The sequence below is a fragment of the Amphiura filiformis genome, chromosome 5 (assembly GCF_039555335.1).
Source record: "Amphiura filiformis chromosome 5, Afil_fr2py, whole genome shotgun sequence".
In the NCBI taxonomy this organism is placed as follows: domain Eukaryota; kingdom Metazoa; phylum Echinodermata; class Ophiuroidea; order Amphilepidida; family Amphiuridae; genus Amphiura; species Amphiura filiformis.
The window spans coordinates 62,282,904-62,307,290 of record NC_092632.1 but is presented as its reverse complement, the minus strand read 5'-3'; the positions used below and the strand labels follow the sequence as shown (position 1 = coordinate 62,307,290).

General features: G+C 34.1%; 1 protein-coding gene across 1 annotated transcript in view; it reads right to left on the bottom strand.

Moving 5' to 3' along the window:
- Positions 1-22,956, bottom strand: part of LOC140153502 (uncharacterized) — a 70,582-nt gene extending 47,626 nt beyond the window's left edge. The window contains exons 1-4 of the mRNA XM_072176270.1: positions 22,835-22,956; positions 21,202-22,199; positions 17,766-18,070; positions 7,515-7,756 (exon numbers count right to left, since the gene is read on the bottom strand). Of these exons, the coding sequence (XP_072032371.1) occupies positions 7,515-7,756; positions 17,766-18,070; positions 21,202-22,117 (1,463 nt within the window). The 5' untranslated portion in view covers positions 22,118-22,199; positions 22,835-22,956. The remainder of the gene's footprint in view (positions 1-7,514; positions 7,757-17,765; positions 18,071-21,201; positions 22,200-22,834) is intronic.
- Positions 22,957-24,387: the final 1,431 nt, after the last annotated feature.

Sequence of the window (24,387 nt, the reverse complement as noted above, 5' to 3'; positions counted from 1 at the left end):
TTGAGCACAAGTTCAAAGTTGTTTTTGTACATATTTACTGGATGACTTGATGATGTTGTGGTTCATTCAAGATGAAAATAGATGGTGGTAATAGAGTCAATTGTTTTTGTGCAAGTTCATTCCTAATAAATATTCCTGGTAAATATTACTTGATAAATAAACAAAATAAGTAACATTCCAGCTCAAAGTTAAAGGGGAGTCTCAATAAATTGTGATCAGAACTTGGGGACTCAGTTCCAGGGGTTCTACCCCCAGGTTGAAAGTTTCTGCAGTAACATAGCCAGGATATGATTTTAGGGGGCAAAGCCAAATTTTCGTCCCCATTTGTAAATTTTCTGTCCCATCCTTTGAAGGACGCTTTACTCTTTGCCGTCCACATTTTATCCCTGAAAATTCTCTGTAGGGGATGTTTCCTCCCTCTCAGCCCACTGGCTACGCCCCTGGGTTTCTGGGCACACTTCTGATGATTTACTTGACTTGAAGATGATAATCTTACATTTTTGGACCCAACTATATCAGAATCTTGATGATTTCCATTTTGTAAGAAAATACAAATTTACATCAGGCTGTATGTCGCAATTTTGGCCCAGTGAAAATTAGATTTGGCACACACAAATGTGCAATGCTGTATTACAATTTGAGGAATTACTAGCCAAAAATGGGCCAATTTGAGGGAAAAATGCTTCATTTGGCACACCCAATTTCCAGAGAGAGTAAACTCTGATTTACATACCCAGTGTTTTTTCAGTGATTCAAGGTTTCACTGAAAAAACCCACTATACATAAATGTTTAAGGTAGTCCTTTCGCACTTTGAGGTAACTTTACATTAAAAAGAGCAACTATTTTTTGTTTCACTTTGCTGGTCTCATCTTGTTATTCACAAACAAACTAACATTTGAAACTAAACGATTGATCATATATTTAAAACCTGAAGTTTTCTCAATTTTCTAGACAAACCATTGACCATGGTGTAAGCAGGGGGCTTTCACTTTCAAGCAGCAAAACCTCATCAACTGTGCGGCATGCGGTATATAGACCACTTGGCATCTGACGTCATTGCCCGGCAGTATGCGCGCGCATTATGGCAATTTCAATTGTTCTTTGCCCTGCAGTGTGCGTGCGCGTCGTAGTCTGCTAAGGGCACGCGTGCATTTTAAATCGCCCGCCACATTTCATATAGTACAGGAAAGCCATCGAACAGTGTAGCGGCTCGTTCGAGTATATCGATAGACGAGTCCCTCGCCTTTGTTGATAAACAGTGATGTCAAGTGGTCTATACACATGATACAAGAGAAAGCATTGTATGCGATATTCTAATCTTCCCGACACCTTATTCATGAATTTTATCTCTAATCTGGTCACACTGTGCACCAAACAAAATGTCATGATACCTGCTATTTTGACCTATTGTTGTTTGATCTTGTTTGTATGATAATGAGTTTTTGGGCGATAATCGCGAAGCGATTTTCGACCCATATTGCGCTGGGTTTTGTTCTACTTACTTCTTCACGGCGTTTCAGAATAAAAATGAAATATTCGTGCTGTCTATGTAATCAGGAAACTACAGAGGCGATAGTGTCCATTTAAATTTGTCATTACTACTTCATGTTGATATTCAAACAGTGCTATAAAGTTGTCTTACCAAGGAATATGTTTGTATTAAAAGAAATAATTGTTTTACAACTTCCATGAACTAGCATTACTTTTATGCAAATCAGAAAATTGCAACAGATATTTTTCATTTCTCTCAGACTGAGCAGTATTGCCAGATTGTACGTACAGTTGGGCTACATTATAATAGTCTCATTATAGTTTTATTGATACTGGCAAAATACTTGCTTGCATGTGCTTGTTGTTTTACCATAGCGTATAGAATATGTTAATGATACTTGGCCTTCACTTGGCTCTGCTGATGTAACATCAGTAACGCCCTCACTCAGGCTTGCTGGTTTAACGAGAATCCTTTAATCGGTGTAAATGAATAAGTGGAGCTAAAAGGCGCAAGGTACCATTCGAAGTAAATTATTATACATGTACCGTGCCAATTGGACTTTCTGAAGGGGGGGTTAAGATGAGCTGTAAATCTGTGTATATACTAGATAGAGAGACCTGATACTGCTAATAGGCCTAATATCTGGGTAAACGTGGAAGTTAACTAAAGAATGTCATTTATATTATGACACATTTAAAGCTAAAGACAAAAATGACATGTGAAAATGTTATTCTGATGGCATTTATTGTTAGAACACGGAGATAAAATAGCATTGAATTGTTAGAAGATTTATGCACTTCTCACAACACACGCATCATGGTCATCATGATATCAGGTAAATTACATTTGATCACGCACTAAAAACTTCACACTGTGGAAAGGACATTTACAACCATGCATGACTCATAGATGGATTGATATGAATATTTAGTAGGTACCGAGATTACCCAATCAGCGCACAATGCCAGATTTGATCACGCAGCAAGTACCATCATGATAATGCACTACTGTTACGTCATGCGTGATTTTCATTGATAGAGCACGGTGATTTCCGGTAAATGATAGACACCTAAATATGGTAATTTTGCAAACATCTATTGATTTTTATTGGTTGAAATTGCACACGTGTTGTTTTTTGTTTACATGGCCTTTAAAATGAGACCGGTTCACAAAATATTTGAGCACGGGAAAGGAATATAGCGGGTTCATTAAAAATATTGGTTCCCAGTGTTGCACAGTGGCTAGGTGACCGTGTTATGGCTATGTAATTACCAGTTGCTCGGGGTTAATATCAGTTGGAAGATGAGTTAGTAAAATAGTAATATTGCACAGTAATAAATTATAAAATACACCTAGTTTTGAGAAGCTGAAGGGTAGAGGTAAAATCTGAATGTGGTGCTGAAGATATACGATAGAGCTAAGGGTGGTGCAATAATTATGTGTACCCGGGGGTGAATTATAGGGGGGGCAAAGATTTTTGGCAGGCCAAAAGGGGGGGGGCAAGCATTTTTGGCAGGTCGAAAGGGGGGTCAAGCGATTTTGGCAGGTCGAAGTCGGGGGGGCAAGCAATTTTGGCACAGATATTTTGGGCACCGCTTCTATATTACGCCCTAAAAGGCATAGGAAAACGTTACGAACACGTTGAAATATGCCAAATTTCCTGCTCGCTGCACTCGCATTATATGTTAAGACAATTTAAGGTTTTAAATTGGGTTCCCAAAATCTTGCATGTGTAAGGGGGGGGCAAATATTTTTAGCACGTCAAAAGGGGGGCAAAGGTTTTTGGCACGTCGAAAGGGGGGCAAAGGTGTTTTGGCACGCCCAAAGGGGGAGCAAGCGATTTTTGGCAGACCATTTTGAGAATTCACCCCCCCCCCCAGTTGGGTCCCTATACGTGCTCTGTGTGTTGCTGTGTGAGTGGGCCAAACATGGCTGAGGCAATTAGTGGAAGATGTCCACCTAGTTTTCGTAACACTTGACTTTCATTTACCTGTGTTTTCATTGGTCAATAATCTAATGACATTCATATTTTGTTATGGATATGACTGATGCACATAAACTTATTTACATAATAATGTCAACGTAATAACTACTGTGTTATGATGGTGCTTTTATGTTATCTCGATCTTTATAAGATTCTTTTTCCAGTAGGCCTATTATTAAAATTACAAAACTACATTGCATGTGTCTGTAGTAATTATTTGTGTTTCTTTTGAACCACCCTTTTGACAACAATTGCCTATCAAGAATTATGCAGTGTGTTTTTACTACATGCCCTACTTGTCATTTGACAAACGTACAAACATGCTTATTATGAACAATCCCATTTATAAAAACAGTTCGAATAAAATAACTACACCTTTATCTTGGCACTTCCTCAGTGGCTCGCCCTATTCCTTTTTAAAGGAATTTTTATCTGATGTGCCCCTTGCTGTAAAAATGGTACAATTTGAACAATTTTGTCCTGTTATCCTCATCTGGTAAAGTGCATGTTGCCCTTAAGGTTAAAGCGTTGGTGTGGTTCATCGGTCTTCTTTTGGCTTTGTAATGATGCGCTCTTCACAGAACTATATCTGAATTTTGAAAAACTGGCTTGACTGTATCCAGTTGGAAAGTGTATGGTTTTCAAATGTCATCTTTATTTGAATTGGTTTCAATAATTATAAAAGAGACTGTTTTTATGAAAATCTGAGCATTCTTTTAGGTTTTGACCCCTGTGGACTCTCAAAATGTGACTTTTGACCTTGTTGCTTCTAACTCGAGAACCATAGGCAGACATCTCAGATAGGTCAAACTATACTTTTTCTGAATCATTATGATCAAAGCAATACTTGGGTGTGTTTTATATAATAAGATCTGAGCAAGTTTGAAATTTGACCCAGGCATGACCTCAACTCTTTTCTGAGCAAGGTGCATTTTTGCCACCAACATTTTTCCCATTCTTGGACCTTTAAATCACAAAAACTGCATCGAATTTCCCTTACTTCTTGACTAGTACAATCTGGGAGATATTTTTTGGTGATTTGTGACTCAATAATAATGTATATCATTCTTTTCCATTCTTCATGAAAACAAAATACCAAATTGCCAATTTCAGTTTAGTCATGCATAGACCCTGAAATGTCACACCAGAGTATGATTCAGAAGCCCTGAATGTCTACATTTGTTTTTTTGCAAAAACATTTCAAAATTGAATGTCAAAATTCATGTTGATATCATATAAATAATAATGTAATATCATAATCTATGATGGATAATAATCTGGAAATGTATGATTTGTTTCTGGTCCCCGAACATAACATTTGTGTCTCTATGGTCTTATGAATAGTCACATGGGGGTCTAGGCCATGATGTATGGCAATCAACTTGACCCCACAAGGATTACAAAACTCATGTTTATAAAACTCAAATGTCTCAATGCTGTCAAAATTGGAACATAATAATCCTGACAAATCAGCAATTCAAGATCAAATGCATTTAAGGGCACATTTTATGGCTTGATACTTTTGCTCATTATTTTACAACAAAGTACATTTAGAGCCCGGATTTAGGGCCTAATTTGCATGACTGGGTTGCATAAATATAGATCACTTTCAATTAATTTCTATCATCTCTTTTATTCTGCTATTGTTTTGTTTTACCAGAAATTAAGATATCTTACACTTCCCATGATGCATTTCATTAGTACTGAAATGTACCTCATTGAACAGAGCACATCCAGATCTTGCAAAATGTGTATTTCTTGACTATCGACCATGTTATTCTCAACATGAAAAAAAAAGAACCTGTGTACAAAGTAATATAGGATCGAGCATGGCCGTAGCAAGCGGGGCGGCCGGGGATGCCATAGCCGCCCCACTTTTTGAGAAATTTGTTATGTTTTTCTTTATATCTTCATTTCAATTTGGGCATATATTTGTAATTTGGCCGCCCCACATTTGTGATGGCCGCCCACATTTTCCAACCTTGCTACGGCCCTGGGATCGAGTGTCATCATAATACTAATCATAGAGAGTTTGTGCGTCTGTCCACGCTCTATCGTGTGCACGCGGAGCTATCGCATGCTCGCAGAGCGTGTCCGCGCGGAGCTATCGCATGCTCGCAGAGCGAGTGCGGGGAGTACCGACGGGCGCAGGCATTGGAAAGCATTATAGAGTGTGCATGTGACTAACAGGTGCACCTCATCGGACCAGGACCAGGTAAGGCCTATAACCCTTTATATTAGGCCATATTGCGTTCATAAACATTTCTCCAGATTGATTTCATTACTTTAGTAGTAACGGCCTACATCCAGATACCAGGGGTGTTTTCGGGGTCCTCCAATGTAGTAGCAGGGCACTCAGGGCTCACCGCTACAAAACAGAGTTGTGTCAAGTTGGGTCTTGATCACTAAGAAGAGACGCAGGCCAATATCATAGTAGTTTAAAAGGTCAGGGCAGGTATATGGGTAACGGGTGTTTGGTAATAATAGAGATAGGCCTATTATGAGAACCACCCAACCCGAGAACCGCGAAATCTAGTTTGATATAATAATGAGTTACAAAGGATTATGGGAAGGGTTTATAGATATCTTTTCGGATATTTTACTCCTGGACTTTGTATCTATCTGAACTGTGTGTCTGGCTGTCCAATTTGCTTCTCACCTGTCTGTCTGTTTGTCTGTCTGTCTAGTATCATCCTATATCATGTATAATGCCGTCTGCCCTCATATCCCCTTCATTATGTCTATGCCTACCAATTGGTTTGTCTGCATGTCTCTCTGACTCCCTCTCACTTCTCTCTAATCGGGTCTCTAATTTTCACAGTTAATCATGAATGTGTTTTTCTTTAAATAGCTCATTTGTAATCAGCAAAAATATTTTATCCAATAACATTTAAAGTACAAAGCACTGTTGTACACGACAGACTTTCCATTGTTTGATATCTCACATTGCACTATATTTGCTATAATCAATGCTGCATTCATTGATTAGAACGAAAATTTCCATTAATAATTTTTGCATCCGTCAATACTAATATTATCTGTGACACACTTGTCCCATGGAGTTGATAATATTGATATTTTATTGTGTGATGATATGTAGAACATGTAGCAAGTATGTTAAGAATCTCACACAGGTGGTGGTTCCCTCGGCAAAATTTGCGGTGCTATGGTGATGTCAGAATAGAAACACCTTTTGTAACACATTTTGGGAAAAAAGCTTGACAATTTTACCCATCATTATTCACAGTTTCCCAAGGCAATCCAGTATCTTATACTTTGTATCATTTCATCTTCTTCTAATTCAGCAAATATATTTAGCATACAATTATATTGGAAAAGCAGCATTGAATCTGATGAACAAAAAACCCTGTTCTATGGGCTCGGCTGACCTAGATTTTGCATTCGGGGGTTTCCTTTGCAAAAGTAGACTGAAAATTTGAGTGGAAAATGTGAAAAAAAAATGTGTAAATTCTTTTCAGATTTGGATGATTTTTTATGGTTATTTGAAAAAACAATGTGCTCAACCGACTGTCCCTACTACAAATTTATGACACTAACTTAGAATTAACTTTTTTTTTAAATTTGCGGGACTTGTTCATTGTCTTCAAATTCTGGTGCATCATAAAATGACACAGGTGGTTCACAATATCCTTTCCCCTCTCCCACCCAGGGGAGAGGGCACAGACTCTCACCCAGGGAATGGGGACACAAGTACCTACCTTTCTACTGAGATGCAGATGTTCATGATTTCCCCTATCCAATCTTGTATGATAACTCTTGGAATTCCACAGATAACAATATACCTTCCCCTTCCCTCTTCCACCCAGGGGAGGAAGGCACAGACTCCCACCAAGGGGGGCAGGGGCACCAGACACCTACCTTTCTACTGTTGTTCTTCTCCTGAGATGTAAATGTTCATGATTTCCCCTATCCAATCTTGTATGAGAACTCTTGGAATACCATAGATAGTCCACAATATCTCTTCCCCTTCCCTCTCCCACCCAGGGAGATAGTCACAGACTGCACCAGACACCTACCTTTCTACTGTTGTTCTTCTCCTGAGATGTAAATGTTCATGATTTCCCCTATCCAATCTTGTATGAGAACTCTTGGAATGCCACAGATAATCTACAATATTTGGATGTCTTTCCAATGCATTCAGTTTGGCCAAGATGATGGATTCAGTCTTCCACTGCTGAAAATTACCCTTCATGAAGAGCTTTAAGAGTCCTTTCCTTGGGGAGCCATTTGAAGCTTGCCACTCTACAACACCAAATGTCTGAAAAAAGCGAAGAAACAAATGGTTAGATTAAAGCGTTAAACTTCATACTTACTTCAGTTTTGTATAAAACTGATATCTTACAACAAGTATAGATTCTAGTTTGAAGCAACGACAGTCTCTCATCTATTCTTCCCCCGTTCCAAGAAATAATACAGTATCTGTAACATTAATAGCAGATAGTGCCAAAGCCATATTCACTGGGCATGGGTATGCCTCCCCCCCCCATATGCCAATCTGGATAAAAGGTGTACATTTTTCTGTAAAAATGTTGAGCATCAGCCCTTTTTGAAAGAAAAATTCACAAAAAGGTCAACTTTTTTGGGTAAAAATATTCAAATCTGCCCTTTTTTGAAGGAAAAATTCACAGAAGGTCCAATTTCGAGCCTGTTGCACCCCCACTCCCCCCAACCCCCATCATACTGGCCACGGATAGTGCATTTTACTTTCTGAGACAGATTGGTTAAAAATGTCCATTAAAAAAATACTGCCTCCCAAATCAATCCCTGTCCGGATTACTTCTACCTTTGCTACGCAATCAAGGAGTGTTGGGCAGTATCAAATCAGATTCAGACACAGTATCTTCTCTGTGCTTAATTTGTAGATTTTTTCTTGACAGTGGAATTGTAAGAACATTATATAATGATGTGATTATAATGAGCAGTTTTCAATCAATTTGATGTGTAGATTTTATCTATGAAGTAACGATTTACCTGAGAGCAAATTACTTTCATACAGAAATAGCATTGTGAAGGACAGAATTAACATTCGGAGATTGACATTCGGAGATGGGAAAAAAAGAATTGATGGATAAAAATCTTAGGGATAAAAATACTTCTATCTTGATAATAAAGAAGAAATGGCTATGTCTTATTCCAAGCTACTTAAAATTCAGTTGATCTGATAAATAATAAACAAAAGGCATATTCTTATAAATTTTCTGAATCCGGCATAATTATAAGTTATATTATTATAGAGATGCACATTTCAATTCATATTCAAAAAGTTTCAAATTTAAAACAAATTGATAAATTACAAGAGGTCAACATTTCATATTTTATATATTTTTCATCAGACAGACAGAAGTGACCTCAATTTTTGCAATCATGATTTTAAGGCAAATTTGACCCAATCATCAATTTCCATTATCCACATCATTCAAAAAGACAGATTAGGGTCAAAATTTGATGGATATGAAAAAGTTCTTGCTTAATGTTATACAGAACTTAAAATCAGATTTGTCTGAGTCATCAAAAGACAAAATAAGGTCTGAAACAGGTTTCCATGTCAGTATTATACATGGTTTAAGTTAACAAATCTCCAAATGACCTGACCCTTAATTCATTATGAAGTCAAATTAACAAGTGGATCAGTAAAGTACAGAAACTGATACAAAAATCTTCAGACTGTAGCAGATTTTTTACAAAGACAATATACTTTCACAGTTTGGCTTGGGCAAAAAAAAAAAAAAAAAAGAAAGAAAGTCTGTCTCAGACAGCTGCACACATTGCTATGTGAACTCCAGTTACTGCTTAGCACTACGTGTTGGCCATGAAATTCAATGTTTTAATTTTTTTCCATATATTCAATTTTTTTCTTCATATTTTCAGTATCGTATCGGGATCCAAATTTGTCTTTTTTGCAGTTTGGTTGTTGTTTTTTTCGCCATTGATATTTTGCCATGATTGGAAAAGAGATAAACAAAACTATTCATTATGTTATATAAATACTATATTTCTATTCTTGAATATCAGATAAGTACATTTGTGCCTTGACTGTAATAAAAATATACCGGTATATATCATGTAGGACTTAGCTCATTTTCTAAAAAAAAAATATTAAAAAAGCATAGCACTTAGCTTTTTTACCAAATGTGTCCGAGACAGACTTTCTTTTTTTTCCTTACATTTGTATGCAACACAATTGTGACACAATAGTAACTCCCATGATTATCAAACAAATTATTGCTGATTTATAACTTCCTCAGAATTTTTCATCTTTTTGTAACACAACTGAACTCCAGGCAAGTAACACCATATTTGTGAATGATGCATGCTACTATCTGCATCATCAGTTAATTTGAATACCAATTAAGTTGAAAACAATTGATTACGAGCAAGCTACTAATTACACATCCCCACACCACGCTTTGTTTCACATACCATAATCATTGTTCATTCATTAACCATATGCTATGAGCAGGAACAGCAGAATTTCACAGGTTAGGTATCGGGTTTTGTTTGTGATGGTGTTGTACAATCAATGAAGCTTCTGTAATTATGTAGTGTTTGCTTTCTTGCGGAAGAATGGGTGTAGTTAATGAACTGAATGGAACTAGTGTCTAAGTGTGCGATAATGATGATCAGTGTATTGTTTGGTTTTAGGTTTAGGCCTCTAATATGCATGATATGGTTGCCGCTTGGTGTGTGTGGTCTGATTTTGTTGGGATCATATTATCTCGGAATTGGTTTATTTGTGTATACTATTGTTTCATTGATGCCGATTTTGTAGGGCTAATAAAATTAACATATTAAGTAAATTTGTTTTTGGTTGAAAAGGAGAAATTTTGAAAAAATTATTTGAAAAATTAAACAGATTTTTTAGTTTTAAAAATGCATTTAACTATTTCATATCAAGTTACATGTACCAGATAAAAATTGATACATTAATATGTCCAATTTCCATCTCATGTATTTTTCAATTATTTTGTGGTAAATTTTTGACTAAATTGGGAAAAAAGCATAATATTTCCAACATATGCATAGCACTTCAATATTCATATGTTATTCACATTTTTATGGATCTGAATCGTAATTTACGCAATATCGGCCTGTTTGATCACTGATGCAGAACCCAATGTAATTGGAAATAGAACATTTAAATTTTTATCCATATTTATACAACGTGGTTCTGATCATCAGCATGATCAGTACTTTTATCCAAATCTATATGGCCTATGTAATTAGTTGGGCTGGCTTATTGGGCTATTCCAGTTGAAATCCTTACACCCCCTATGGAAGACATGACCTTAATCTTCCACACAGGGAGTGTGAATTTCAAATGGAGTTACCTGAATGGGTGACCCTATTTGAAATCTACACTCCCTGTGTGGGAGATTAAGGTAAAGTCTTCCACAGGGGGTGTGTGGATTTCAACAGGAATAGCACATTGGCTGGAGTTATACCATACAATTTACAATTAAAAAAACAATACCTAATGTGCAATCAAGCATATCATATTTCATTCTCGATGGTTTTTGGTTTTCAACAATGTAAATATCTGCATGATTGGTGTTGCATGCGGATGGTTTTGGGTTTAACTTTCGGAGTTTGGGAATTGTAATATAGCTATGGAAGTCTTAATTAGTTCTATTTACATTATAATTGGGTGGATTAGTTTGACAAGCTTTTAAGTATTGTCACAAATTGTAATGAAGTTTGAATCAACAATTGATGCTCCTTTTGATTGCCTAAATGAATTTGCCTGCAATAATATATCTAAATGCTTGGTTGACGATAGATCATTTCTGAATAATAGTGTTAAAAATACTCAATTTATTTGTCTATGTTTATAAAAAATTGACTTTTACTGATTATTTCATTTATTATGTTTGACCGATGAAGCAATATATAATATTATGGCTCCTTCTTTATTTCTTTGTATTTCAAAATGTTTAAAATGCTTTTAAGCATTTTAAAAATGTGTTCTTATTTTGTAAATTATGATTATAGTTAGGCTACCATCACTTGTGTAACTCAACAGTTACAAATAATTTTTGGGAAAATTACAACATTTATTTAATTTCAATTTCTGTGTCCATTTCTTGACACTTTGTGGTAGTCCTTTAATTCTATTTCTTGGCTAAAATAAAGAAATTTTATTTTAATTCCAGTAACAACAATATTATGGTAATGTAGACTATAGTTTACAGTCTTAAATGTGTAATCAATAATCATGTTAATTAATAATTATGTCCAAAAATCAATGCAAGATATACATAAATAAATTACTTAAATATTTTCATCAGGAAATCTCAAATCTCATATCTCATGTCATATCTGAAAAGACTGCCCTTTGTGATTTTTTTATTATTGTCATCTTAAAATTGTGATGAGATACACTGTAAAATCCACTTATACATTAAAATATGAGGTATCATCACAATAATGCAGCCTCATGTTCATTCATGAAAGAGAGGAGCATGCTGAAATATAAAATAACAATATGAAATACACTATGATAGTAAAAATCACACAAGGCAGCCTTTTGGGATACAACAGTATGTGATGCAGACGACGATATTCTGTTTTGATTTCAAATATTAAGCCAGATTTATTTCCTTTAAGGGGGGATTCAGAGATCCGTTGATCCCAAACTACACTATTCTCCATAGTTAGCGATATATGTGGTTTTCGCCTTGCTGACTACATGCCCTAGCAGAAATTCTATACAGCAAGAAGTGTATCAAAAGTGTATCAAAGTGTATTAAAACTGTATCAAACAGCAATTTAATACAGTTTTGATATACAAAGGGTGTATTGAAAATGTATCAACTGAAAATATAAGGTATCAAAACTGTATCAAATACCACCTAACTGTATCAAAAATGTATCAAAAGTGTATCAAATTTGAACTTAGTTAATTTTGGCCATGCTTGTGGTGTATCAAAAGTGTATCAAATTGAACTTTGCAGTTTTTCAGTGTATGTAAAGTGTATCAAAGTGAACTTTTTTTGCTAGATGTATATCAAAAGTGTATCAAATTGGACTTAGTCAAATTCTGGCTGCATACAGTGTATCAAAAGTGTATTAAATTGGACTTTGCCTGTTTTTTAGTGTATGTAAAGTGTATCAAATTGAACTTAGTTAATTTTTGGTGTCTAGAGGTATATCAAAAGTGTATCAAATTGGACTTAGTCAAATTCTGGCTGCATACAGTGTATCAAAAGTGTATTAAATTGGACTTTGCCTGTTTTTTAGTGTATCAAAAGCGTATTAAATTGGACTTAGTTTATTTTGGGTGGCTAGAGGTATATCAAAAGTGTATAAAATTGGGCTTTCATAAACTGACCTTTTGTAGTGTATCAAAACTGTATCAATAACTGATCACATGTCTAGATAATGACTCATCATCTTCAAATTTGCCCATGTGGCATGTATGCAGTTAACACCAGGATTTGCATTTGGAAATGTACTGTATTTTAGAGCAAATTATGGTGTTTTATTTATCATGATGACGATACAAACATGCTTGTAGACTGCACATTAGGTTACAATGTAGTTGTAATCAGGGACTGTGATTAAAGAGGAAATATCTGACTTTGTTCTGATAAGGTAAGCTTACTATATATTATATATAGGGCCTCAATGTATATGTATTAAGCATGAATATAGCACATGCCTGTATAGTAGATGTTATTGGTAGCCTTTTTGTCTCTTTATTGAAGGTAACAACTTCAGTGACAAGCACTGCATTCCAAGCAGGCCTTCTGATGTATGTATGTTCCATTTTGGTTGGGTTTTGCTTCTTTTTTGCAAGACTTTCTCACACATTTATCCTATTATGTTGTAATTTTGAACGTTGATAGGGAAAGTGCATTGAGCTGCTCCGTGATGGGGAAAGTACTAGAGGTCAGCATTAGCAGTAGAGGGCAGTGTTGAATTTGAGCTTGATTAGACTAATTTCAAAATTTGACCTTTGACCCCTTCACTTTGGGGTTATTAATGTTTGCAAATATGTTTAGATCATGTACGGATAATTCTTGTTGAATTTGAGCTTGATTGGACCAATTTTGAAATTTGAAAAACTATCAAAAGTGTATAAAAAATTGTATCAAAACTGTATCAAAACTGTATCAAAAGTGTATAAAAAACTGTATCAAAAGTGTATCAAAAAACTATCAAAAGTGTATCAAAAAAATCAAAAGTGTATAAAAACTGTATCAAAAGTGTATCAAAAAACTATATCAAAGGTGTATCAAATGGCATGTATCAAAAATAGGGCGGTCCAGCTGGCCAGCATTAGAAATGGAACGCTGATTTGATACAGTGACATATTTGATACACTTTTGATATAATTATGTATAAAATGTGTATAAAATGAAAGGATAAGAATTTCAATGCTAATTTGATACAGTTTAAATTGGCATGCTGATTTCATACAGTGACATATTTGATACACTTTTGATATAATTATGTATGAAATGTGTATGAAATGAAAGGATCAAAATTTCAACGCTAATTTGATACAGTTTAAATTGGAACGCTGATTTGATACAGTAACATATTCGATACACTTTTGATATAAATTATGTATGAAATGTGTATGAAATGAAAGGATAAAAATTTCAACGCTAATTTGATACAGTTTAAATTGGAACCCTGATTTGATACAGTTACATATTTCATACACTTTTGATATAATTATGTATGAAATGTGTATGAAATGAAAGGATAAAATTTGAACGCTAATTTGATACAGTTTAAATTGGAACGCTGATTTGATACAGTTACATATTTCATACACTTTTGATATAATTATGTATGAAATGTGTATGAAATGAAAGGATAAAAATTTCAACGCTAATTTGATACAGTTTAAATTGGAACCCTCATTTGATACAGTAACATATTCGATACACTTTTGATATAAATTATGTATGAAATGTGTATGAAATGAAAGGATAAAAATTTGAACGCTAATTTGATACAGTTTAAATTGGAACCCTGATTTGATACAGTAACATATTCGATACACTTTTGATATAAATTATGTATGAAATGTGTATGAAATGAAAGGATAAAAATTTCAACGCTAATTTGATACAGTTTAAATTGGAACCCTGATTTGATACAGTTACATATTTCATACACTTTTGATATAATTATGTATGAAATGTGTATGAAATGAAAGGATAAAATTTGAACGCTAATTTGATACAGTTTAAATTGGAACGCTGATTTGATACAGTTACATATTTCATACACTTTTGATATAATTATGTTTGAAATATGTATGAAATGAAAGGATAAAAATTTGAACGCAAATTTGATACAGTTTAAATTGGAACCCTCATTTGATACAGTAACATATTCGATACACTTTTGATATAAATGATGTATGAAATGTGTATGAAATGAAAGGATAAAATTTGAAAGATAAATTGATACAGGTTAAATTGGAACCCTCATTTGATACAGTAACATATTCGATACACTTTTGATATAAATTATGTATGAAATGTGTGTGAAATGAAAGGATAAAAATTTGAATGTTAATTTGATAGTTTAAATTGGAACGCTGATTTGATACAGTTACATATTTCATACACTTTTGATATAATTATGTTTGAAATATGTATGAAATGAAAGGATAAAAATTTGAACATAAATTTGATACAGTTTAAATTGGAACCCTCATTTGATACAGTAACATATTCGATACACTTTTGATATAAATTATGTATGAAATGTGTATGAAATGAAAGGATAAAAATTTGAACATAAATTTGATACAGTTTAAATTGGAACCCTCATTTGATACAGTAACATATTCGATACACTTTTGATATAAATTATGTATGAAATGTGTATGAAATGAAAGGATAAAAATTTGAACGCATAAATTTGATACAGTTTAAATTGGAACCCTCATTTGATACAGTAACATATTCAATACACTTTTGATATAAATTATGTATGAAATGTGTATGAAATGAAAGGATAAAAATTTCAACGAAAATTTGATACAGTTTAAATTGGAACCCTCATTTGATACAGTAACATATTCGATACACTTTTGATATAAATTATGTATGAAATGTGTATGAAATGAAAGGATAAAAATTTCAACGCTAATTTGATACAGTTTAAATTGGAACCCTGATTTGATACAGTTACATATTTCATACACTTTTGATATAATTATGTATGTAATGTGTATGAAATGAAAGGATAAAATTTGAACGCTAATTTGATACAGTTTAAATTGGAACGCTGATTTGATACAGTTACATATTTCATACACTTTTGATATAATTATGTATGAAATGTGTATGAAATGAAAGGATAAAAATTTCAACGCTAATTTGATACAGTTTAAATTGGAACCCTCATTTGATACAGTAACATATTCGATACACTTTTGATATAAATTATGTATGAAATGTGTATGAAATGAAAGGATAAAAATTTGAACGCTAATTTGATACAGTTTAAATTGGAACCCTGATTTGATACAGTAACATATTCGATACACTTTTGATATAAATTATGTATGAAATGTGTATGAAATGAAAGGATAAAAATTTCAACGCTAATTTGATACAGTTTAAATTGGAACCCTGATTTGATACAGTTACATATTTCATACACTTTTGATATAATTATGTATGAAATGTGTATGAAATGAAAGGATAAAATTTGAACGCTAATTTGATACAGTTTAAATTGGAACGCTGATTTGATACAGTTACATATTTCATACACTTTTGATATAATTATGTTTGAAATATGTATGAAATGAAAGGATAAAAATTTGAACATAAATTTGATACAGTTTAAATTGGAACCCTCATTTGATACAGTAACATATTCGATACACTTTTGATATAAATGATGTATGAAATGTGTATGAAATGAAAGGATAAAAATTTGAACATAAATTTGATACAGTTTAAATTGGAACCCTCATTTGATACAGTAACATATTCGATACACTTTTGATATAAATGATGTATGAAATGTGTATGAAATGAAAGGATAAAAATTTGAACATAAATTTGATACAGTTTAAATTGGAACCCTCATTTGATACAGTAACATATTCGATACACTTTTGATATAAATTATGTATGAAATGTGTGTGAAATGAAAGGATAAAAATTTGAATGTTAATTTGATAGTTTAAATTGGAACGCTGATTTGATACAGTTACATATTTCATACACTTTTGATATAATTATGTTTGAAATATGTATGAAATGAAAGGATAAAAATTTGAACATAAATTTGATACAGTTTAAATTGGAACCCTCATTTGATACAGTAACATATTCGATACACTTTTGATATAAATTATGTATGAAATGTGTATGAAATGAAAGGATAAAAATTTGAACATAAATTTGATAGTTTAAATTGGAACCCTCATTTGATACAGTAACATATTCGATACACTTTTGATATAAATTATGTATGAAATGTGTATGAAATGAAAGGATAAAAATTTGAACGCATAAATTTGATACAGTTTAAATTGGAACCCTCATTTGATACAGTAACATATTCAATACACTTTTGATATAAATTATGTATGAAATGTGTATGAAATGAAAGGATAAAAATTTCAACGAAAATTTGATACAGTTTAAATTGGAACCCTCATTTGATACAGTAACATATTCGATACACTTTTGATATAAATTATGTATGAAATGTGTATGAAATGAAAGGATAAAAATTTCAATGCTAATTTGATACAGTTTAAATTGGAACCCTCATTTGATACAGTAACATATTCGATACACTTTTGATATAAATTATGTATGAAATGTGTATGAAATGAAAGGATAAAAATTTGAACGCTAATTTGATACAGTTTAAATTGGAACCCTGATTTGATACAGTTACTTATTTGATACACTTTTGATATAATTATGTATCAAATATGTATGAAATGAAAGGATACATTTCATTTGATACTTTTTGATACATTATCTTGGCATTTGATACACTTTTGATATGTATAAAATGTGTATGCAATGTTAATTTGATACAGTTTTGATACATAAAAGTGTATGAAATGAGGGTTCCAATTCAAAGCCTTTTATTTCATACATTTTTCATACGTATCAAAAGTGGTGTATCAAAAGTGTATCAAATTTCAGCCAGGGCAACTTCAGAAGGTTCATGTCTCTTTTTTATTGCACTTTAAAGCTCCTTTAACAAATCCCACATTAACACAAACGCACAACCTCAAGACTTTAAATTACATAATCAATTTCCCCTACCTCCTTTGTGTTCCTTCCTGCCATAGTGACAGACTGAACCAACGTAGCTCCTCTTGGCGCATTCTTTGCTCTGGCACAGTTCCCACCTTTAGACCTTCCAGATCGCAGAGAACGACACGCTATAGACCTGTTATTCCGACCGGCACCATTTTGTTTCAAAGCGTGCGATACTTCTTTGTTTTGAGGTATTTGTTGTCCTTTTAAAGCCCGCAGATCGGTAGAGTATGATTTGTTTGGTGGTTGCATAGGGGAGTTACCTCGGAGTTGGCCCATTCTTACACGTAATGAGTTGCCTTGTTTCTCAGCTGTAAAAGAAAAATATGTTTTTATTATTGTTAATTTAATTTTTCAAATAAAAATTCAGGGGGGACATTACCCCTTAGAAAAGGGGTGGCAAAAACTTCAATTGTGCCTCTGCAGCTCCTTCCCAAATTCCTGGATCTGCCACTAATGTTTATGTTTCAATTATGCTAAAGGGCTGCACCTCCAAATATTTTTTGGTTAAAAATTTCCACTTTTCCCCAAAAGTAAATAAAAAAATCCCAAAAAAGTTTTTTTTATGCGTTTTTGGTCAAAAAGGTCTGAAGTTTGGGGAAAAGGTCAACTTTTCCCAAAATCGCCCAACCTGAAAAAAGACTACTTTTTCAAAATTTGTACCCCTAAAAAAAACCTGTGTACGGGCTATATGCTGAGTTTTCAGAGAGAAGAGAACCCTTTAGTTGTTGTTCAATTATTGTAAATTCTTAAAGTTTTTGTATAGATATTGCACTTTTTGATTCGAGGTCAAAATGGTGAAATTGGATCTAAATATATGGTGAAATAATTGCAAGTAATAAGATCTACATTACTCATAATGTTCTGAATCACAGTGAAGTCAATGTAAATTGATTAAGATGTATCTGAAATCAGTGCGATATTAAATGTAACGTTATTACTTAATGTATTTCCTACATGTACAAATGTAATGCAACATTTAAGAAGGTAGTATTGATTTTTGCTGCCACAATGCCACAAAAACAAATTTGGCCAAACTGTAAACTTTGCTAGACCCATTACACTAGGATCCACAACATGCTCATCTATCAGGGGCACAGTTCTTTAGCCCCAATACATTTGTACATTCATTGAATGAACTTTGAAAATTTGGGTACCAAAACTCATACTCTGCAACTTGAGGTCAAATTTGCACTATGATTGTTATTGAACTATGCCATTGGGATGAGGCTATTGTGGTTCATAGTGTTAGACCTATGAGATTGTCAACATTTGAAAGCTACATTTTCTGGCTAGCCATTGAATGATGATATAAAATAGCTCAAATTTCAGAATGTTGCACATTGGACTGATTTGATTATAGTCACATTTGTTTTTTCCATTGATGCCTATCAATTATATATGTCAAACAAGTATTTATCTTGTAAACCAGACTCAACCCCTAGATAATTTGACTTCATTTTCACACTACATGACCTGTGATAAGGCAAAAAAAACCCAAGTTTGTTTCCTGTAGCGCGCACATTTCGTTTTTGACGGCTTATGTGCGCATTTGAATTTGTTTTTTCACTTACAAAGAAAAAAAACGGCAAAATCGCAAAAAAATAATACAAAACACTACTGGAGTAAACATTTACACATTACACAACAAATAAACAATATAAATATTCTTGAAAATTAAGAAATATGATTTTTTTTTGTATCAGAGAAACCCACTGTAAATTCCCATTCCAATTTGCAGCGAAAAGGTTTTTTCTTTCCATTTCAAGACATGAAGACAGGAAACAAACATGTTTTTTTGGGCCTAATCTCTTTCATCACACATGTCACAATTGCACCTTCATATATTCCGATCTCTGCTCTGATACCAACAAGTTTCAAGACTTACAGACACACCTTTTTAATGATAAGCTGGCTTTCCCTTTTAAAAAGAATTTTTATCAATAATCCTCCTATAATTCATCAAAATTCAGATGTTGTACCAAAGTATTATAGCCACCCTTTTTAATTTAAACCCTTTTTGTGAAGTTTTCCTATAAACATGTACATACAATAGTTTGGTGATTAACAAGACTTGAGTTTTTTTTATGGAAGAAGATTTGTCATGTCTTATAATAAAAAAAAATCATGAGCTATAATTTGAAAATCTCTACATGTATTTTAAAATGTCTGGTTCCCATGCAGAAATTATACCAAGTCCTGTAAGGCTGTATACAGAAGAAGAGCTATAGTGACGGACATATAAGCCATAATCGTGATAATCCTTCTAATCACTTCGGTCACATATCTTCATATTAATCATAGCCCTGATTTCACCCCTTAGTATTTGTTTTAAACCCTACCACACCTTCAAGACTTGGCTCTTCCTGTTGAAATTCATATACCCCCTATGGAACACATGACCGTCACCCACACAGGGGGTGTAGATTTCAAATGGAGCCACCAATTCAGGTAATATGAAATTCACACTTCCTGTATGGAAGATTAAGGTCATGTCTTCCACAGGGGGCGTAAGAATATCAACTGGAACAGCCCATTGAATAGCTTATGAACATGATGAAGAGCTTACACCAAAAAGCCATGGATCAGGACTTCACCAATCCTATTTTCCTGTCAGACATGAGGTCATAATTTACATTTTTATACAAAATATTGTTTTGAACTTTTAAGCATGTTGAATGAACAAGCAAAAAATTGAACAAGTGTTCAACACATTTGTGTTTCAATTTATACAAATTGAAAGGTACATTTTTTATGATTCATAACTTATTAAACTACAAGTCAAGTTCAAGTTCAATATTTTGTAACCATTTCAAATGACAAAGCCAAAAAGTGCCCAGTTTGAACAAGTTTTTTTTTTCACACATAACTATTGAAAGTTGTGGTGTAATGCAAAAATCATGTATGATTATTTTTAAAGCTTTATCAGGGTTACTTTTCACAAACCTATTGTGAATTTTTGAAGTCCTGTAAAACTCTCATTTTTCATCTCATTTAATAACATCAACTTATGATATATGGGGGAGGGCATAATTTTCTTTATGATGTTTACGGAATGATATATGCAAGGCAAGTTCAAACTTATTTTTAAAGAAAAGCCATTTCAACAAAAAATCAAATATGGCACAACTACAAATGCTTGTGACCCCACCTAACAAATTTGTAAATTTCTCTTTCAAACTTTTCTGATTCAAGCCTATATTTGTTAGCTAAACTAAATATTCTTTAAAACATTGAATTAAATGACCCAAAATAATAGTTATATTCAAAAGTAGCAGTAAGACTATACATATCTTTAGTAAAACAGCAGTTTATTTGTGATACTACAAAAGATACACCCCCCACACACACATATAAAGCTTTTTTTTCTAAACAAATTCTGGCTCTCTTTTATTGGGACTTTTGTATTTTCTTAAAACTTTCTATTGCCAGGTGTACTCACCTTTTGTACAACAGACATCTATTAAATTCTCCATCGTTGAACCAGATAATCCTGTGTTAATGATGTAACACAATGGTCCGACAGCAGCACCCAGGGGTAGGACAAACCCAAAGACCCACTGCATGACAGAAGTAGCGACATAATGTCCGGCAAATTGAACCACACAAACTGACAGTGCAGGAATCCAGCACAATGCGATACTCATCATCAGACAAGACATGCGTTTCACCTGCGAGGACTTCTTCCTGATCAACCTCGCTTGCATAGGAATGGCATTGGCCGCCTCATGCTTCTGTCTTTTGAGGTAACATATCAACAGCGCAAAAGTGATTATCAAAGTTGCGACAACGCCCGTTGATATCAAGAACCAGACAGCCGAGTATTCCCAGAACGGCTCGTTGGAAGAATGTATCGGTAGACATAAACTATCCCAACTGTTACATTGCGCCGACGTAAATTGCGATATCGGTATAAACGGAATAGCGCAAAGTGGAAGTAAAAATAATAATTCACCTAAAACAATCGTTCTTACTATGAACACGTAATTTTTTCCTCGTTTGAATTTTCGTGGGCATAAAAGTCCGAGGAGTAAGTTGAGAGCTGCTATAAGCATGCTCCAAAGACTGATTTCCAAAGATGCAATGCCGAAATATCCGGAAAGATTGCATAATAGTTGGAACCGTCTTTTCTTAAATTCATCAAAGTCGTTTTTTCCGCTGTCCATGGATAAGATAATGAGCAAAAACGCAGCGGTGAAATAGTTGGATCCCATGGTAATGTGGATCATCAATTTGTTGACACCGGTTTCTCTTCGTCTCGGTAGGCCTAGTATAAGAACTAGTGTGTTGCATAAAATAATTGCCACAAATAATATCCACATCGCAACAAAGAGCGAGTTTGATTCGATGATAGCCATGGTGTACTTTGTTTTATTCCTTCAGTGATAGTCTCGTATTCATCTATTTTCCAGCTGTCATGTATAATGTTTTGTAAGATTCCTGAAAAAAAGAGGAGGAACATGATATTTGTAAAATTAAATTTTGTGCAAAAAAGATTTAGCAATATTTGCCTAAAATGAATCACCATACAAATTATACAGTACACATAATATCATCAGTGGCATAACCAGGGGGGAAAGGCAGGGGAAGCTTACCCCATGAGAAGACTTGCCCTTCTCTTGCGACCCCCCCCAGCCTTGGAATGTTGGCCGCCCATGTAAGAATTTTAGCCCTTTTCTGTAGGCCTACTTTTATTTCCCTTTTAAATGTTGGCTTGCCCCACCCCTTTGCCCACCCTCTGAAAAAGTGCTGGCTACGCCACTGACTATCACCCTCCTCCAACATACCCCCACCCCAGCACACCCCACCCCTCGGTGTAAACCAAACTGTATCACCAAGTCAAGGTAGGCCTATACAATGCAAGATAACCATGATAACTGTACAAAATGATAATCCTGGCAAATAATACACATATTCATCACATGTCAGACTCATAGCTGTCTTCACAAAGTTTAAGCTTTCATCATGTTATGCTTACTTGGACATTACTGCCTCGAGTTCTTTTGAGCTTGTGACATTTAAAATGTGTGATTTTACAATTTATAATTATCAATACTTTAGTTCTTCAAACTTACCGTCATATTCAACTTAAAAGGAATCCAAAGTGAACACAAAATGCCAATGCAATTAATATCTCACAGCGGGAAAATCCCGGGAACGGTGGCTAAGCGTGCATGACAACATCCTCACTCGTGGAGTAACAGAATCCGACTGTTGGCAACATCTGCAGTGCAGCAATATGGCAATATGCAAGGCCGGATGAGTCACCAACGAGTAAAGCTGATTAGCTGGGCGTTGGGCGGTGGCGGTAAAAATTGCGCCGCCACATGCACCACTCAAAGCCTTTGGCGAATGCTACAAATGCTTTTGAAATGAAAACATTTTCTATTATTTTGGGTTATTTGTAATATGCAAAGATTAAAAAAAAAAAGATAAAAGGAAAGGGTCCTTAAGATTCCTTCATTTTTAATTATATCGGTTATTTTCGAAACATCTTATCTAAATATTTGAATATTTTTAGGCACATAAAACGATCGAGTCATTTTAGTTTCAGCTTTTTTTTACAGAACCTTTGAAGCTGTGAATGAATCAATTAAAATAAAAGCTAAACGTAAACAAAATAATCCGAATAATTAATGCAATTTTCATTTTCAAAATATATGTAACTTTTTGGTAGGCCTATGTCTGATGTATATAATTATAGGCCTATGCAAAAATCAACTTGACTGTCAAAAGCTGTAACAACATTAACCAAGAGCGTCATCATACCCGTATCTTTTTTTAAACTACATATCTATTTTTAAAGTACACTACCCGTAATAATTGGTAAGTATATGCATACAATAGTTATTAAAAATAAAATGTACAATGACCTATATAACAATTCCTGAAGCAGATGCGCTATACATTATTAAATGCCTCATTAGTTTGGGCGGAAACCTCTACATTTCATTATTTGTGATGATTCATTAGCTTGATTTTAGAGCAACACTTAAACACCAAATACACTTGCCATGGCACGTGTTACATATTTTGAGTTAATATCCCTATATCAATATTTCAAACACAAAATTTTATCAAATCGAATATTTAGCAATGAAGGGATCGGCAGTGCCGCCGACCGAGGGGCCGGGTGCGTTACCTAGGGGCCCGGAAAAAGTGAAGAAAACATACTTTACTATGGGGCAGTATTAAAAAGCAAAGAAAAGGGACCTCGGGGCTCGTAAATGGTAAAGAAATGATACCTTGTAACTAATCTCTCAATCTCTCGATTGGAGTTTATTTATGTTTATTAAACTACACACTTCAATCGAGACTTCGCAGTGGCGTGCCCCCCACCCCCCACTCACTTCAAGTGTTGGTCATTTGGGGGATCGGGGAAATCACTCCTAATCAGACTCCATTCGGGGAATTGAACAACCTGCCCCCCCCACACACACACACTTTCAATGTGCTGTGCACGCCACTGAATTCGAGAGAGATTGTTATGAGGGAATTAACACTCTGTGAAAAGATTAAAAATTTCACTCTAAAAAGATTGAAATTTCACTAGTGAAAACTTTACTCGTATGGAGGAAAATATGTGATTTTCACTCTTCATGCTCTTGGTAGATTGAAATGTCAATCT